Source organism: Pristiophorus japonicus, chromosome 4 (assembly GCF_044704955.1).
Source record: "Pristiophorus japonicus isolate sPriJap1 chromosome 4, sPriJap1.hap1, whole genome shotgun sequence".
Classification (NCBI taxonomy): Eukaryota; Metazoa; Chordata; class Chondrichthyes; family Pristiophoridae; genus Pristiophorus; species Pristiophorus japonicus.
In genome coordinates this window covers 236,227,543-236,244,659 of record NC_091980.1, presented here as the reverse complement: position 1 = coordinate 236,244,659, position 17,117 = coordinate 236,227,543, and the positions used below count along the sequence as shown (strand labels likewise).

General features: G+C 44.3%; 2 protein-coding genes across 3 annotated transcripts in view; both read right to left on the bottom strand.

The window, feature by feature from the left end:
• Window positions 1–3,548, bottom strand: part of atg14 (autophagy related 14) — a 56,076-nt gene extending 52,528 nt beyond the window's left edge. The window contains exon 1 of the mRNA XM_070879171.1: window positions 3,324–3,548. Within this exon, the coding sequence (XP_070735272.1) occupies window positions 3,324–3,535 (212 nt within the window). The 5' untranslated portion in view covers window positions 3,536–3,548. The remainder of the gene's footprint in view (window positions 1–3,323) is intronic.
• Window positions 3,549–9,746: 6,198 nt separating this feature from the next.
• LOC139262317 (TATA box-binding protein-like 2) overlaps window positions 9,747–17,117 on the bottom strand; it is a 74,414-nt gene continuing 67,043 nt past the window's right edge. For both annotated transcript variants that reach the window (XM_070877479.1, XM_070877480.1), the window contains 2 exons: window positions 11,486–11,580; window positions 9,747–10,361 (listed from right to left, as the gene is read on the bottom strand). In XM_070877479.1, coding sequence (XP_070733580.1) covers window positions 10,285–10,361; window positions 11,486–11,580 — 172 coding nt within the window. In that variant the 3' untranslated portion in view covers window positions 9,747–10,284. The remainder of the gene's footprint in view (window positions 10,362–11,485; window positions 11,581–17,117) is intronic.

Here is a 17,117-nt window from a genome sequence, read left to right as displayed (position 1 = left end):
TGCCAAAGTGGATAACCTCACTAGTGATGGACTTCAAGAGGACACAGACAGGCTGGTGGAATAGGCTGATACGTGGCAAATGAAATTTAATGCAGAAAAGTACAAAGTGATACATTTGGCTAGGAAGAACAAGGAGAGGCAATATAAACTAAAGGGTACAATTCTAAGGTGCATGAACATAGAGACCTGGGGGTATATGTGCACAAATTGTTGAAAGTGGCAGGAAAGGTTGAGAAAGAGATTAAAAAAGCATATGGGATACTGGGCTTCATTAATAGAGGCAAAGAGTACAAAAGCAAGAAAGCTATGATGAACCTTTATAAAACACTAATTCAGCCTCAACTGGAGTATTGTGTCTAATTCTGGGCACTGCACTTTAGAAGGATGTGAAGGCCTTAGAGAGGATGCAGAAAAGATTTGCAAGATTGGTTCCAGGGATGAGGGACTTTGGTTACGTGGAACGTCTGGATATGCTGGGGTTGCTCTCCTTAGAGCAGAGAAGGTTGAGAAATTTGATAGAGGTGTTCAAAATCATGAGGGGTCTAAACAAAGTAGCTAGAAACTGTTCCCATTGGCAGAAGGGTCGAGAACCAGAAGACATAGATCTAAGGTGATTGGCAGAAGAACCAACAGCGACATGAGGAAAATCTTTTTTACACAACGAGTGGTTAGGATCTGGAATGCATTGCCTGAAAGGGTGGTGGAGGCAGACTCAATCATGGCTTTCAAAAGGGAATTGGATAAGTACCTGGAGGAAAAAAAATTGCAGGGCTATGGGGGAAAGGGCAGGGGAGTGGGACTAGCTGAAGTGCTTTTGCAGAGTCAGCAGGGACTTGACAGGCCAAATGACCACCTTCTGTGCTGTAACCATTCTATGATTCAATGAAGAAATTCCAGAGCTGAGGGCCTTGGCAGCTGAAGGCACAGTCGCCAATGGTGGCGCGATTAAAATCGGGGATGCGCAATAGGCCAGATTAGAAGATCGCAGATATCTCGGAGGGTTGTAGGGCTGGAGGAGATTACAGAGATAGGGAAGGTGAGGCTATGAAGAATTTTGAAAACAAGGATGAGAATTTTAAAATTGGAATATTTCCTGACCGGGAGCTAATATAGGTCAGTGAGCACAGAGTTTTGGATGACCTTAAGTTTACGCAAGATCGAACATGGGAGGCCAGCCAGTAGTGCATTGGAATAGTCAAGTGTAGAGTTAACAAAAGCATGGATGAGGGTTTCCGTACTATATGTGCTGAGGCAGGGGCGGAGTCGGGCAATTTTACAGTGGTGAAAATAGGCGGTCTTCGTGATGGTGCAGATTTGTGATCGGAAGCTCATCTCGGGGTCAAATATGACACCAAGACTGCGAACAGTCTGGTTTAGCCTCACAATTACCAGGGAGAAGGATGGCTGGGGAACGGAGTTTGTGGCAAGGACCGAAGATAATTACTTTCATATTCCCAATGTTTAATAAAATAATGAAGGGGCTAGATTGTGTTTATGTTGATCAATTATTTTAACTGGATAGGTTAGGGGGAACCAAGGTAATGCTTACAAGTTATGCAAGGGCAAGTAGAACTAGGTCAAATGTTAGGTGGTTCTTCTTTTCCTATTGAATAGCGGACACTCAGAACAGCTCGTCAGCTATTACAGCAAACGCTGATTCCCTGTATTCCTTCACGAGACGGACCTGTTTCTGGCTGCAGCGGAGATTACCATGCACAAGAGGTAGGTACTCTCTCTAATATAAAAGCAAGGCCAATGTGATCGCTAAGAATAATTTCAATTGCTTAAAGGGGTCAGATTCTCCACCCCCGCACCCCCAATTAGCCTGGGTTTTTAATCTGGTTTATCACCTCCCAGATTAATACATGGCTCTGGGTGAGTAGGGAGTGTCTATTATTATGGCTAAGGCATCACAACTATATGGGATATGTTAGAGGGACCAGTTGGTCTTTTTTATCCGTCATTTTTGAAAATAGTAGAAATTATGAGTAAAATTATAGCTGTAAAAAAATAATCTTGCATAACTTCCTTGTTTGCAGTATAGTTCTTCGAAATAAATTGATTTCTAAAGCCTAAAAAAAACAAATTGTATTTACACAGCACCTTTTAATGTAGTGAAACGTCCTAAGGGGCTTCACAGGAGTTTTACGAGATAAAAATGAAACCGAGCCGCATAAGTAGAAATGAGCATAGGTGACCAAAGGAGCATCTTGAAGGAGGAAAGAGAGGTAGAGAGGCGGAGAGGTTTAGGCACGGAGTTCCAGAGCTTGGGGCCTAGGCAACAGAAGGCACGGGCGACCAATTATAATCAGGGATGCTCAAGAGGGCAGATAATGTATTTGGATACATAGCTATAAGCAATTTATAACTTAGAAAAAATATTTCAAGAAGAATGTATTTCCTCTCAAGTTCTTGAACGTGTTGTCGCCTCCCAAATCCGTGCTCATCTTTCCCGTAATTCCCAAATGCAAATCAAAATATTTACCATAAATGTTACATTACTTGAAATATACAATCCCTTGTGAATGCTGTAGCAAGCCAGCATAATCACTTTGCACAAAAACATTATAAAAGGTCTAATCAAATTATGAAACCCAAATTATAATCTGCCATATGCTTTTAACAAGACAGATGGGAATGGTTACTAAAATGTAATCTCAAAAAGGTTTGCATATTCAGTGCAACTCTTAACAGGGTGGGATGGTCAAATATTGATTCATCATTCCCTTTTGGGTACTAACTGACCCTCTGCATTTCCTATTTGTATGTTTTTCATGATCTGAGGGATTTTAGCTGGTATATATATCAGAATGTTATATATATAAAACTCATTTTATGGTTTATCACACAATATGCTCTGTCGTTCACAGGTTTTATTTTATTCCTCGTTGAGTCTCTTGCTTCTCCAGAAGAGTATTTTCTGTCTTTTCCATAAGAGTCCAACAATGGGCACAGTTGATGTTTAATTATGTCTACAGCAGAGAACTGCTTCAAAAGATTTCACAGTACGAAACCAGGCGATTGACAGAATTGGGGGGGGGGGGGCGGGGGGAAGGGTTTCATAGCCCCCATTTCCCACAATTGCTGTCCGACAGGTCATTTATAGAATATTTATTCTGTTAAACATGTGTGTAATACATATTCAAATCAGGGGTCTATTTTCTCCCCCGCTGGGAAACCTGACCATGACTTCGCGCTGCGTTATCCAAACTTTGCATGGGACCTGCGTGTGGCCTGTAACCGGGCCGTCTGCTTCTTGTCCGCAATGTAATGTTATCGCTTTTATTTCTGGTTAAACACACACACACACACACACACACTACCTCTCGGAGTTTCTGCTGTCGAAGTAAACGAAATCTCCGGCCAGGATACATTTAGCGCAGGTGAGTCGCCTTCTGGCGGTGTTGCAGAGCGGGCAGCGCTCCACCGCCACGTACAAGCCCTCGGCATCGTCCACCGAGTCGAGGAGCGGGAGCGGGAGCGGCGGTTGGTCCCGTTTCTGTCCGGCCACCCTCCGTTCCGTGGGAGACGCCATAATGGGAGCTCGCGGCCCCGTCACGTGGTTTTGTTGTACTCTGCTGCATTGTGGGTACAGTCAGTTACTGTCACGTGATGCCGCAAGAGACCGTCCACCAATTATGACCGTCGCTCAGGAACGAATAAAGCGACTGGGTATTGGGACAGAAGCTGCTCCCTCCCAAGCCCCCAAAGAGCCACAGCATGGGAATTAATGTTTCTGTTTCCCCCCCTCAAAAGCCCAGGGCGTCAGAGTAATCATATCTATTTTTGAAATTTAAAGTTTTGAAGAGGATATACAGCAAGTACAAAACAAAATTAGAGGTTAAAAGCGGAATCTGAAATAAAAACAAACTGCTAGAAATATATAAATGATCTTTTCAGGTGTAAATCTACCTGTTAAGGTGAGTGTCCCACTCCCTGTAAATAATTGAAATACACACCTATACTAGAAAATAAAATAATTCCAAACATGCAAATGACTAAGCTAGATTACTTTTATCATAAGCATGACTCATAACACATTCTTGGATTTTGTTTACTTTTGTCCAAACATTTAGGCCCAGATGATAAGAGCAAGAATAGAGCATATTTTAACATATACAGAGGGCAAAGAGGACTTTTAATATAACACATCAAACTTCCACATACAATTTTATTCAAAATATACATGTGACCTATATACTCTGTACATACTATGCTGGTACTACTAGAGGGTGCAACTGTGGGAGACCCAGGCAGGAGCTGTATAAAAGACTAGTCATCACATTATTGTACACCCAGAGTGAGGCAGCAAAGAGACTAAGGTCACAGCAGTTTAAGCACAGCACTAGGCCTCGTGGAGTTATTCTACAGCTAAGTAGAGACATATTAACTGGCGACGAGAACAGATCAAGGACTTGCACGCAGAGATGGCTGCCATTGGTAGTTTAGAAAAATTTACAGAGGGTGAAGCCTTAATTTGAGTTTTGCTGGCCAGGTATCGCTTCTACACACACCGAGGCACCGAGGGCCAGGATTTAGCGGAATATGTCGCAGACCTATGAAGGCTCGTGGAACCGGGCGAATTTGGCGAACTCCCCAACAATGTATTGTGGGACGTTTTCGTGACGGGATGGGACGTGATCCGGACCATCACCTTAAGCCAGGCGTTCACGACCTCAACATTGAGATTCTCCCAGAATCAAAACTCACTGGCAAGTACTGTGCAGAAAATAACTGATCAAAGAATTAGTCCGACTCAGAGTCCGCCAAGGGATTTAAATGTGAATCGTTTAACATGCCGGCGTTGCGGGGGTAGCAGTCGGGTCCGTCTGTGTCGATTCAGACGGTGTGTGCAAAGGCTACGGCCAAAAGGGCCACCCACAGCGAATGTGCAGAAGAACTGCGACTCAAAATGTGGCAGAGGAGTCGGCAGGAGGTTTCCGATCCTGTAAGGATCATAAAGTACAAGCTAAAGAGGCGACTCAGCCCAAGGAAGCAGTGCATAGGGTGCACATCTTCACTGCCAAAAGTCCCCCCATGATGAAAGTCAAGATAATTGGCATTCCTGTTTCCATGGAGTTGGACATGGGGGCGAGTCAGTCACTTATGAACCAGAAGGAATTTGAGGCTGTGGGGCAACAAAGAACAAAGACCCAAGCTAAGCGCAATTCAGACTAGGCTACGCACTTACATCAAGGAACTGATCCCAGTTATCGGCAGTGCGAATGTAAAGGTATCCTATAAATGGAGAGATACACGAACTGCTACTGTGGGTTGTACCAGGCGACGGGCCAACGCTGCTTGGCAGAAGGTGGATGGGGAAGATTCAGTGGAACTGGGAAGATGTCAGAGCACTATCTTCAGTGGACGATGCTTCCTGTGCTCAAGGCTGAGCAAGTTCCCATCCCTATTTGAACTAGGCATCGGCAACTTCATAGGTGCCAAAGTGTAGATCCACTTGGTCCCCGAGGCACGGCCTGTTCAATCACAAGGCTCGAGTGATCCCTTACATGATGAGGAGAAAGTGGAGATCGAATTGGACAGACTTCAATGTGAGGGAATCATATCACCAGTCGAATTCAACATTCTGGTACTCATCACAGGTGCCCGTTCGGGATCCGCTCGGCTGCAGCCATCTTCCAAAAGGAACATGGAGAGTCTGTTGAAATCAGTTCCACGCACAGTTGTATTTCAGGATGACATCCTAATCACTAGTCGCGACATCACCGAACACCTGCACAACCTGCAAGAGGTCAACTAAACAGAGTCGGACTCCGGTTGAAATGATCCAAGTGTGTCTTCCTGGCGCCAGAGGTAGAATTCCTGGGGAGGAAGATTGTGCATCAGGCCCACGGACTCCAAGACAGAGGCCATCAAGAATGCACCCAGACCACGAAATGTAACGGAGCTGCACTCGTTCCTGGGACTCAACTATTTCGGTAACTTTCTTACAGGGTTGAGCACCTTGCTGGAACCATTGCACAAGTTGCTACGTAAGGGAGACGACTGGGTTTGGGGTCAAAATCAAGAGGCCACTTTCAAAAAGGCCAGAAACTTGCTGTGTTCGAACAAGTTGCTTGTAATGTATGACTCAAGCAAACGTCTAGTTTTAGCATGTGACGAGTCGTCGTATGGTCTCGGGTGTGTTTTACAGCAAGCAAATGTAGCATGCAAACTCCAACCGGTTGCATATGTGTCAAGAAGTCTATCCAAGGCCGAAAGAACCGACAGTATGGTCGAGGAGGCAGCTTTGGCCTGTGTCTATGAGGTAAAAAAAAATGCACCAGTATATGTTCGGACTCAGGTTCGAGTTAGAAACTGACCACAAGCCCCTAATCTCAGTGTTTTCGGAAAGCAAAAGGCAAACACCAATGCTTCGTCGCAAATCCAAAGATGGGCACCAACACTGTCGGCCTATGATTATACGATACGCCACAGGCTAGGCACGGAGAACTGCGCCGATGTCCTCAGCTGGCTACCGTTGCCCACCACCAGGGTGGAAATGGCGCAGCCAGCAGACCTGTGCCTAGTCATGGACGTCTTCAAAAGCAAAGGGTCACCCGTATCAACCAGGACCCCGTGTTATCTCTTGTAAAAAGTTGCGTCCTCAATGGAGGCTGGTCAGCGGTCCCAAAAGAAATGCAAGACGAGATAAAGCCATTTCACCGTCGTAAAGATGAAATGTCCATCCAATCGGATTGCCTCTTATGGGGCAACCGCGTCATCCTGCCAAAAAAAGGGCAACCTTCATACGCGACCTACAGTGCCCACCCAGGCATAGTCATGATGAAGGCTATCGGCAGGTCCCACGTCTGGTGGCCCGGCATTGGAGTTGTGCGTGCAGCAGTGTAACACTTGCTCACAATTGAGCAATGCCCCCGGTGAGGCATCACTTAGTCTGTGGTCCTGGCCCTCAAAACCATGGTCCAGGATCCACGTAGATTATGCGGGCCCCTTTCACAGAAAAATGTTCTTCGTTTTAGTGGACGCCTACTCTAAGTGGATTGAATGTGTAATAATGGCATCCAGCACGTCCACCGCCACCATCGAAAGCCTCAGGGCCATGTTTGCCATCCATGGCATGCCCGACATTCTGGTCAGCGACAATGGTCTGTGTTTCACCAGCTCAGAATTCAATGAATTCATGACCTGCAATGGGATCAAGCAAGGCAGGTCTGCCCCGTTCAAGCCCGCATCCAACGGCCAAACGGAGCAGGCAGTCCAAACCATAAAGCAGAGCTTGAAACGCATCACGGAAGGCTCCTTACAAACCCGCCTATCCCAGGTGCTGATCAATTGCAGGACACGACCCTACTCTCTTACCAGGGTCCCCCCTGCGGAGTTACTAATTAAACGTGCACTCAAAACCAGACTCTCCTAAGTCCACCCTGACCTCAACTATCAGGTGGAAACCAGGCGTTAGCGGCAAAACATGTACCATGATCACGTGGCTGTATCACGCGATATCAATGTAAACGACCTGGTGTTTGTGCTGAATCATGGTCATGGCCCCAAATGGGGCGCTGGCACTGTTTTAGCCAAGGAGGGGGGAAAGTGTGTTTTTTGTCAAACTGCTACACGGACAAACGTGCAGAAAGCATTTGGACTAGACCAAATTGCGATTTACAGGTAACCAGGAACTACCGGGAGAGGACCTTACCTTCAGCGATCCACCTACACACACCCAATCAGCAACAGACCTAGCTGCCAACCACGAGGATGATCCCACCATCTCCAACAGTCCAGCCAGACCAACACCACTGCAAGACAGCAGTAGCCCGACCAACTCACCCATGCCAGAAGTGACACTCAGACGATCAACCAGGGAGCGCAGAGTTCCGGATCGCCTCAACCTGTAACTAACTCACATCAAAGACTTTGGGGGGAAATGTTGTCATATGTATGCTCTGTACATACTATGCTGGTACTACGAGAGGGTACAACTGTGGGAGGCCCAGGCAGGAGCTGTATAAAAGGCTGGTCACCACATTACACCCAGAGTGAGGCAGCAAAGAGACTAAGGTCACAGCAGTTCAAGCACAGCACGAGGCCTCGTGAAGTTATTCTACAGAGAAGTAGAGACATATTAACCTGGACACTACCACCATTTATTTCCTTAATTGAATAAACAGTCCATTGATCATTTCATACAACAGAAAACATTTATTTCCTAGCCAGTTTTCTCCCATTTGCTCTTGCCAGCATTAATTCCTTGCCAGGTGCTCTATCGTACCTTAAAGTGCCTATTATTCAGGTATGTGCCTTGTTGGTGAATGCCAGCAGACTTCTGCTCTACTGGTGGTAGTGGTGCACAAAATCACAACCAAATCTGGCTCTGCTATCATCCAATATTCACACGCAGTGAACCCCAACTAATCCAGAAGCACTGTGGTCAGTTGTAATATCCTCATCATCCTGGCTTGGTCAATTAATTCAGCATGGACCATGGATTGAATTTGGGACCTTCCTGGTCTGTATGTTTCAGATATTCATTGTAAATGCAAAGGCAGCAGTGAAGTGGGGCTTTCAAGCTCGGCCATAAATTAAAGAGTTAAGAATGGGTCTCGGGACTCAAATGGGCTAATAGGCTTTTGCAATGGTCAGCTTTTTAGGTGGCTTAATGGGCAGTTGAGATAATGTTAGGAATAACATGTTGACTTTGCAATGACCAACGGATGTAAGCTGTGAGACTTGGAGATTGAACCACGAGGGCCGAGGAGGGCAGGAAAGCAGAACAATGGGGCAGAAGTGAAATGCTAACAGGATACCATCTGACCTGAGCAAGGATCATAGTAGCAACAACAGATTGTGGCCACATCAGTCATATGCCTCTTTGCTAATGGAGGCGGTACCTTAATGTTACACGAGCTAGGCATAAAACGTAGACAAGTGATTGTGACATGGTAGGGAAGTAACCAATCAGCCACTGTGCACGCGGGCTTTAGGCTAATCAAATTGTGCCAAGGGATCGTGCACGAGGCTGAACATGTATGATTAAGTGTATAAAAGGTCGTTTGAAACTATATATCATTGGACAGTGACCTGGTTAGATCCATAGCGGGTCACCTCCCCACTGGTGCGAATAAAGACTGCTTGAATCTTCGAACACAGACCTGGTGTCGAGTGTTCATTTCAAATACTCCACTACAATCAAGGGGCCTCTTTAGAAGACATTTCTGAAGTCATGAGACTGACTATTGATCGAAGTATGCTCTGCATAAGTGATGCACGACGGACTGAGATATAGCCTGTAAAGGCACAGTTGGCTGCAACTATTTTTGTCTGGACAGAGGTACCGTTATCTGGATGTGTGAGACAAAGCAACGTGTATTTATATAGCACCTTTAACGTAGTAAAACACCCCAAAGTGCTTCACAGGAGTGTGATAAGACAAAAATTTGTCACCGAGCCACATAAGGAGAAATTACAGCAGATGACCAAAAGCTTGGTGAAAGGAGGTAGGTTTTAAGGAGTGTCTTAAAAAGGAGGAAAGAGAGGTAGCGAGGTGGTGAGTTTAGGGCCAAAGAAATTAAGCAAATTTCCACTGCGTCAAATTTCCAATAGATAGGAGGTCAAATCCCAAAATGCTAGAAAAACAAAACTTTAGCAATATTGCAACAAAATAGTTTATTTCACAAAAATTAAGTTTGTAAAGAACAATTTTAAACAAGGTACAAATCAGAATTCTGACCAATGTTTCCTGTGCAACAGGTTTCTTTCAAAATTACAAATTTAATCTAGTCGGTACAGGTATCCTTAATCCTCAAAGCTTTACAAATATGAAAACATTAAACTTTTTTTCCACACATACAGAAATCATACAAAATTTGCATGGTCATAATATGGATCTTTTGTCTACAAAATAACATTTGAACAGCTTAAACAGGGATAGAGTGCTGAGTGCAGTGCCCCAGAGATTGATATTGGGATCACTACAGTTTCTAATTTACATTAACAGTTTGATTTAGAAACTCACTGCTAATTGATTAAATTAGATGGTACCAAATTAGGAGGTGCAGCTCAGGAAATACAATGTCACGTTAGCTTTGGTGGGGCGGCGGGGCGGGGGGGGGGGGCAGGGGAAGAGAAGGAAGGAGAACTACTGAGTCTTTTTGGATGGATGAATTAAAACAGGCCAAAAGACCTACCTCTTCAATATTTATTACATGATTTGCAACATCAGGTATGGTCCCAGGGAAGTTGTTCTTTTCATATGTGCTCATCTGCATTGATATCAGTTCTTGTGTGGAGATATATGGATGTGAAGGGATTCTGGTTTTGCCACTAGGCCTTCTTAAAGCCCTTTAAGATGGGATAGATGTTCTCAAATGCTTCATAGATCTCTGAACGTACTTTGGCACCTACAGATAAACAAACATTTTTTACTTTTTGTTTTGAGAACTACATCTCGATGTTTCTAATGAGATGCCAGACATTAAAGCAACTCCTGAATTGAATCAGTGACCGTAAAATACATCCTTACAGGCAAGTTCTAACTAATTTCTCTGAAGCCAAAAGCCGATCCTTCAGAACACAAATTTTTTGTGCAAGATAAACACGATGACAGTAGTATTGAGAAAATAAGTTTTATTAAAACTGTCAAAATTATCTGTTTATCATAAGTGACAAGGAAAAGGAGTACATATGAAAATACTTGAGTCACAGTATATATATATATATATATTAACTAATTCAGAACATAACCAGAGGCCTATTTAATTCCAAGCATGATTTGGTTTTCTCAACATTACTTTTACAAATTCATGTCTACACAGAGCTTAAATTAGATATGGCAAGACTGCTTTGCCTAAACAGTTACGTTATAAAAAGTGGGGAGTATGTTTACATCAATTATAACAACTTGTATTTATAATTACTGAAAAGAATCTGTGCCGCTGGAATACATGGAAATTTTAAAACTGCACAATTCTTCAGTAAATCACTGTAAAATGCATGATCTCCTATGAAGCTGAAATAGTCTTGTATTTTCCTCTCCAGTACCATTATATAGGATTTAGAACACCGAAAAAAAGTTTATTGCTGCTCAACTGCATAAATACAAATTCAACTAAACACTGATTTCTGTATACTTGGATTGAATCAGAAAGAAAATCTTAATCATTAGATTACAGCATTTAAAAAAAACAAGTTCTTTAAAAATGAATCTGATTGATACGAATTAAACTGAATTGGATCAATTACACTTTAACTTAAGATAAAATGTCATTGACTATCGTTAGCTGGCATAAGGCAGGAAGTATTTTATCATTTGGCTGCAGCTATTTATAGCCTCTCCACCCACATCCCAGACAGCAAATGAGTTTGAACAACAAAATAAATATTTTCTTTTGTTGAATAGGTACTGTTTGAACAATTCAAAGAAGCTGAACTGAAATAACAAAATTCTAATTCTACACTGATCCACAACCATCCCGAAATTACAATAGATCAAACACAAAAATATATGACCCAGATTTGTCCTTACCTGTCAAAACAACCTTGCCAGAAACAAATATAAGCAGAACAATTCTTGGTTTGACCATTCTATAAATAAGACCTGGGAACAGTTCCGGTTCATAGCTGAAAGTGAAAGACAGTTACATTAAAAAGTGCGAATATGGGCAGAGCTCAAATTTAACATTTTTTTTAGGTTTTAGGTCTAGGCTGAGACCTGTACTTTTCAAGCCGATAATAGTTTGAGTACATTCCTGCATTGGTACATGCTAATTCCATTATCCTACAGTGGCCTTATTCTCAAGTATATTGGTAATAAAAATATTAACTTTGTCTTAAAAAAAATTGAAGTAAAATGTTTTTCTGAAGTCGCCTCACAGTGGCTGACCAATCAGAGCCACCAGCTTTACAGAATTTTCAAATCTGTTGTGCCGAAATTCCTTTTGTTTCACCTTGCCTTCCAGTCCCACTGATGCTCATTGCTTTGGAAACATCAGAAAGATAACTGTCCTGACCTGGAGAATAGCCAATGAATTGTGATTTTTTTTTGCAAGGGCAAAGATTGTAGGACAATGTGTTACTTTTGTACATTGCTTGGTGAGCTCTACTGGCAGAGACCTTGAGTTCGTTACTCTGTTCACTCTCATGGTGAATAATCCTCCTCCTTCTTAGGCAGTCCCTTGTATTCGAGGATGACTTGCTTCCACACTAGCATGTGTTCTAAGGTGACTGATGAGTCCAATGCGGGATCTACAGACTCTGTCACAGGTGGGGCAGGTGGTGCTTGGTTTATCATACGCTACTTCCGTTGTTTGTACTTGGCTTCTGCATGCTCCCGACAGAGACTCAAGGTGTTCGGCGCCTTCTCGAATGCCTCTTCTCCACTTTGAGCGGTCATGGGCCAGGGATTCCCAAGAATCGGTGGGCTGTTACATTTTTTCAGGGAGGCTTTGAGGGTATCCTCAAAAGCATTTTCTCTGCTCTCCTGGGGCCTGCTTACTGTGATGGAGCTCGGAGTAGAGTGTCTATTTCGGGAGTCTTGTATCAGGCATGCGGACTACGTGGCCCGCCCATCGGAGCTAATCGAAGCATTGACCACGCTTAATGCTGGCCCGAGACAAAACATTGATGTTGGTATGCCGATCCTGCCAGTGGATTTGCAGAATTTTGCGGAGACAGTACTTCTCCAGTGCTTTGAGGTGTCTACTGTACATTGTCCATATCTCTGCAGCATAAAGGAGGGCGGGAATCATTATTGCTCTGTAGACCATGAGCTTGGTGCCGGGTTTGAGATCTTGGTCTTCAAACACTCTTTTCCTCAGGCGACCGAAGGCTGCACTGACACACTGAAGGCGGTGTTGGGTTTTGTCATCGATGTCTGCCCTCGCTGATGGGAGGCTCCCAAGGTATGGAAAGTGGTCCACCCTGTCCAAGGTCTTGATGATCGCGGGGCAGTACTATGAGGCAGGGGCAGGTTGGTAGAGAACCTTTGTCTTACGGATGTTTAATGTAAGGCCCATACTCTCGTACGCTTCAGTGAAGGTGACAACAATGGTTTAGAGTTTGGCTTCAGTGTGTACAAACATAAGCGTTGTCCTGTAGATTAGCTCTACTCCAGCGGGGAGCTTGTTGGAGTTTAGATGAAGCATTGCAGCAAGAAAGATTGAGAAGAGCTGTTGTGTATAAAAAGTCAGACTGAACATTGAGCTCAAAGTAAAGTGTGACCTTAGTCTTTTTGTGCAGATCTCCAGAGTGCCTCTCCAACCTGTAAAGCCTCCTTAAATACCTGTGCTCCCAAGGGATTATTTGATCCCTTGGGACTCCAGGGGATGAGCCCTCTGGTGGCTGTACAGAGTAAATAAGTTTACATATATAACACCCTCCTCCTGATGAAATGCTTAGAACACAGTCTCGTCATAACCAACACTTTGTTTCATCAGAGAGACAAGTACAAGTACAAAGTACAAAGTACAAGGCCTCATGGCAACACCCTCGTTCCAGGCACTGGCAGCTGCTAGACTACATCATCATCCGAGCGAGGGACCGCAAGGCCGTCTGTATCACCTGTGCCATGACAGGAGCTGACGATTGCTGGACTGACCACGACCTAATCCGCTCAGTTATCTCCATCAACGTTGCCCCAAAATGCCGGTGGCAATAAAAATACTGCTGCAAAAAAAAAACAAACACTGAAGCAAACACTCAAATACCCTGCTAAAAAAGCCATATTGAGCCAACACCTCAGCCAGCCTGACTCCCCCCAATGAACCGGAGCCACAGAGTGTCCATACTGCCTGGTCTGCCTTCAAATCCACCATAATCATCACCTGTGAAGAGACTCTTGGGGGTCAAAATTGATGGTCCTACCGCCGGCTTTTCTCGGCAGTTTCCTTGTTTTTCTGGCGCTCTCCCCTCTGTGGGAGATTGGCGAGGCCCTCGCGCTGGTGGTTATGGAGTGTCCGCCGACATGCAACGCTGAACAAAGTCCTCCTTCCCGCTCCCGCCCGAGATTCATCTGAGCGGTCCTCCTCCCCTGCTGGAGAAAAGACCGCCATGTGGGAGCAGACCTTACCTGGACAGTATGAAGACCTGCAAGAAAAGGTAAGTGAGATTATTTGTTTATTTTAACTTCTTTTGCAGTGATTTTGTGTTAAAGGGTCCTCTGAAGGTTTTGTATTTTTATTATTTTTTGAACATTTTTTTTGTTCCTCGGTGTAACTTTCTCCAGGATTCCATTTGCCACCCAGAATCCCCGCTACCGCCCTTTACTGCCCAGAATCTGTGTGTAATGCCCATTTTTGCCGCTGGGTGCTTTTTTCCCTCCTTTTTTGACCAAAGTTCCGCGCAAAGTACCGTCAGGATCTTAGCGCTCTTCTCGATGGTAAATGGACGGAACTGGCCTTTGGTCAATTTCGACCCCATGGTTGCTCTACCAATAAACATCATCAAGACTGGTTCGATGAGAACAGAGTCGAGTGACCGAGTCGAAGGCCTTTGTGAGGTCAAAGAAGGCCATGTACAGAGGTTGGTGCTGCTCCCTATTACACTCCTCTAATTACCGCAGTCGGTCTCGTCACCTTTCTTGAAAATGGTCACAATTACGGCGTCTCTGTGATCCCCTGGCATGTTTCCTCCTTCCAGATAAGAGTGATGAGGTCATGGATTCATGCCGAGAGTACTTCTCCGCTATGCATTAGTACTTCGGCTGGGATTCCATCTGCTCCTGAGGCCGCCTTGTTTTTCAGCTGCCGGATAGCCTTTTCAACCGCATGCCGGTCTGGGGTTGTGCCGAGATGGTGGGGTGTAGCATGCTGTGGGATGAAGTTGAGGACGCTCACGTCAAAGACAGAGTCTTGATTAAGGAGATCTTTGATGTGCTCCTTCCAGCGGGCACTGACTGCCTCTCTGTCCCTGATGAGAACCCTTCCATTCTCAGTCCTTGGGGGTAGGACCTTGAGTGCTTGGGCCGTAGGTGGTCTTGACTGCATTAAAAAAGCCGCGCACGTCATGATTATCGGCTAGTTGCTGGATCTCCTGTGCTCTTTCCACCCATCATCTGTTCTTTTGGTCATGAGTTTTTTGTTGGACCTTGGTCTTCAGTTGTCTGTAGAGCTGTTTTATTTCACTCGCGTTGTGATGCTCTCTCGAATTCAAGAATTACTTGTGTTTACAGTTTATTAGCTCCTGGATCTCTTGGCAATGTTGGGCATCTCTGGGAGCGGGACGAAGATGACGGCCCAACCTCCGGGCGTCTCCAACCCGGCAACATTGGGCAGCGAGAGGCGAGGAAACCGGTAAAAAACACGGCACCAGGGGTTGGGGGGCTATGGACAGCGAGAATCGGCGGGCGGCTAGTACCGACAGCATCCTTCAGGCCTGTGTTTGGAAGAGGAGAAGGAACAGTATTACAGCAGCCCTCATCAGGTGAGGTGAGGATCAAGGAGAAGCAGTAGTAGAGATACCTCACCGCCTTGCAGGTCATGGCCAGCAGCGAGGTCGGGACACGGGGCCAGCAGCGAGGTCGGGACACGGGGCCAGAATACACGCAACCATTAGCAAGGACCCAGTGGCCAAAGCAAGAGTGGCTGGAAAGAGAATGAAAAAGTACAGCAGAGCCTGTGAATGGACAGCAGTGAACTGGAGTCAGGGGGCCCGGATTACAGTGGCAGTGTCTAATGGACAAACCCACAAGCTGCTCCAAGATTAACATGCTCACCTACACCGCGATCTCTGAAAGCCAGGGAGCGAGGACCTCAGGGTGAATAATAAGCACACTGCTACTCAACCAGAGAGAGATAATTTAATTAAAAATGAGATGTGGGAATTCAATAAATATGCATGGGTTTAGATGTAATTGTGGTAACCCTCTCAGCTGCAAAGAATGTGGGACTGACTTTATCTGAAAATGTCACAGCAATAGTTACATGCAACTCATGTCCCAATTTCAGTTCCTCTGAAACGTTAGTGCAATGTAAACAGCAGATGGTCAATGGGAAAAAAATAAATGGCGAAAATAAAAGGAGCAGAAAGCACTGATTTAAAAGTGTAAGTGGACTGGATCAAGTGACTACAGTCCATTAACTGACAAGAGTGCTCGAGTGGCATGTAGTCATGACAGCTCCACGCAAGATTGCAACCACTACTACTTTCAAAACACAAGTTTACATACACATTGCCAGAACTGTCATTCCACCAACCACCATTCAAAATGCTTTTCAAAAATACATATCTAACCTACATTTATATTCATGCATACAGCACTTTCCATCAAAGCCAGTATGGAATGCTAACAAAACTGTATGTTGCTACACATCCAGTATGTATGCTGTCATAGTTGGCTCTGACCCTGAATAAAACTATCAGAGACATTGAACAATTTAGAAATAAGACCGACCAAGCTAATCCAAGAACAACATGAGCACACAAGATTCCGGCATTGATTAAATATTAAGTTTAACATGAGTTAATAATAGATATTAGATACATAAATGGAGAATGAAAAACAACTGCAGAAAGAGATCATTTTAAAAAAAACATTAAAATCACCCTCCTTTTTCTCCACGTTTCACTTGAAATTGCAGATTCATGCTGTGGCATTGTTGCACTTCATTCAAATACCCATTATTCATGTGACCTAGACAGTGAGTATTGGCAAAGGACAAACAAATTTGCATTTATATTGTGCCTCAAACATCCTCAGGATATCCCAAACTGCTTCACGGCCAATAAAGATTTTTTTGAAGTGTAGAAACATTGCCCACAAACAGCAATGAAATAAATGACCAGTTAATTAATTTTGGTGGTGCTGGTTGAGGAAGAAATGGTGGCCAGGAACACAGGGAGAAGACCCTTAATCTTCAATTAGTACCATTCGATAGAACTCTGCTCAGGCGAATATAAACTAAGTACATCACTCCCTTAGCACTGAAGTGCCAGTTCAGATTATGTGGTCAAGTCTCTTAAATGGGATGTGAATCCAGAACCTTCTGACTCAAAGGCAATAATGTTGCCAGTGAGCCAAGGCCAACACAGAATTCAAATATCCAGAACCACACAGTTTGAAATGTTAATCATCAGTGCAAGTTAAATTAAAGTGCTTGTCATTTATTGCCTTAATGTTTAATTCAAACACCAGAGAGCACTGAAAAACTATCCGAGGTTAA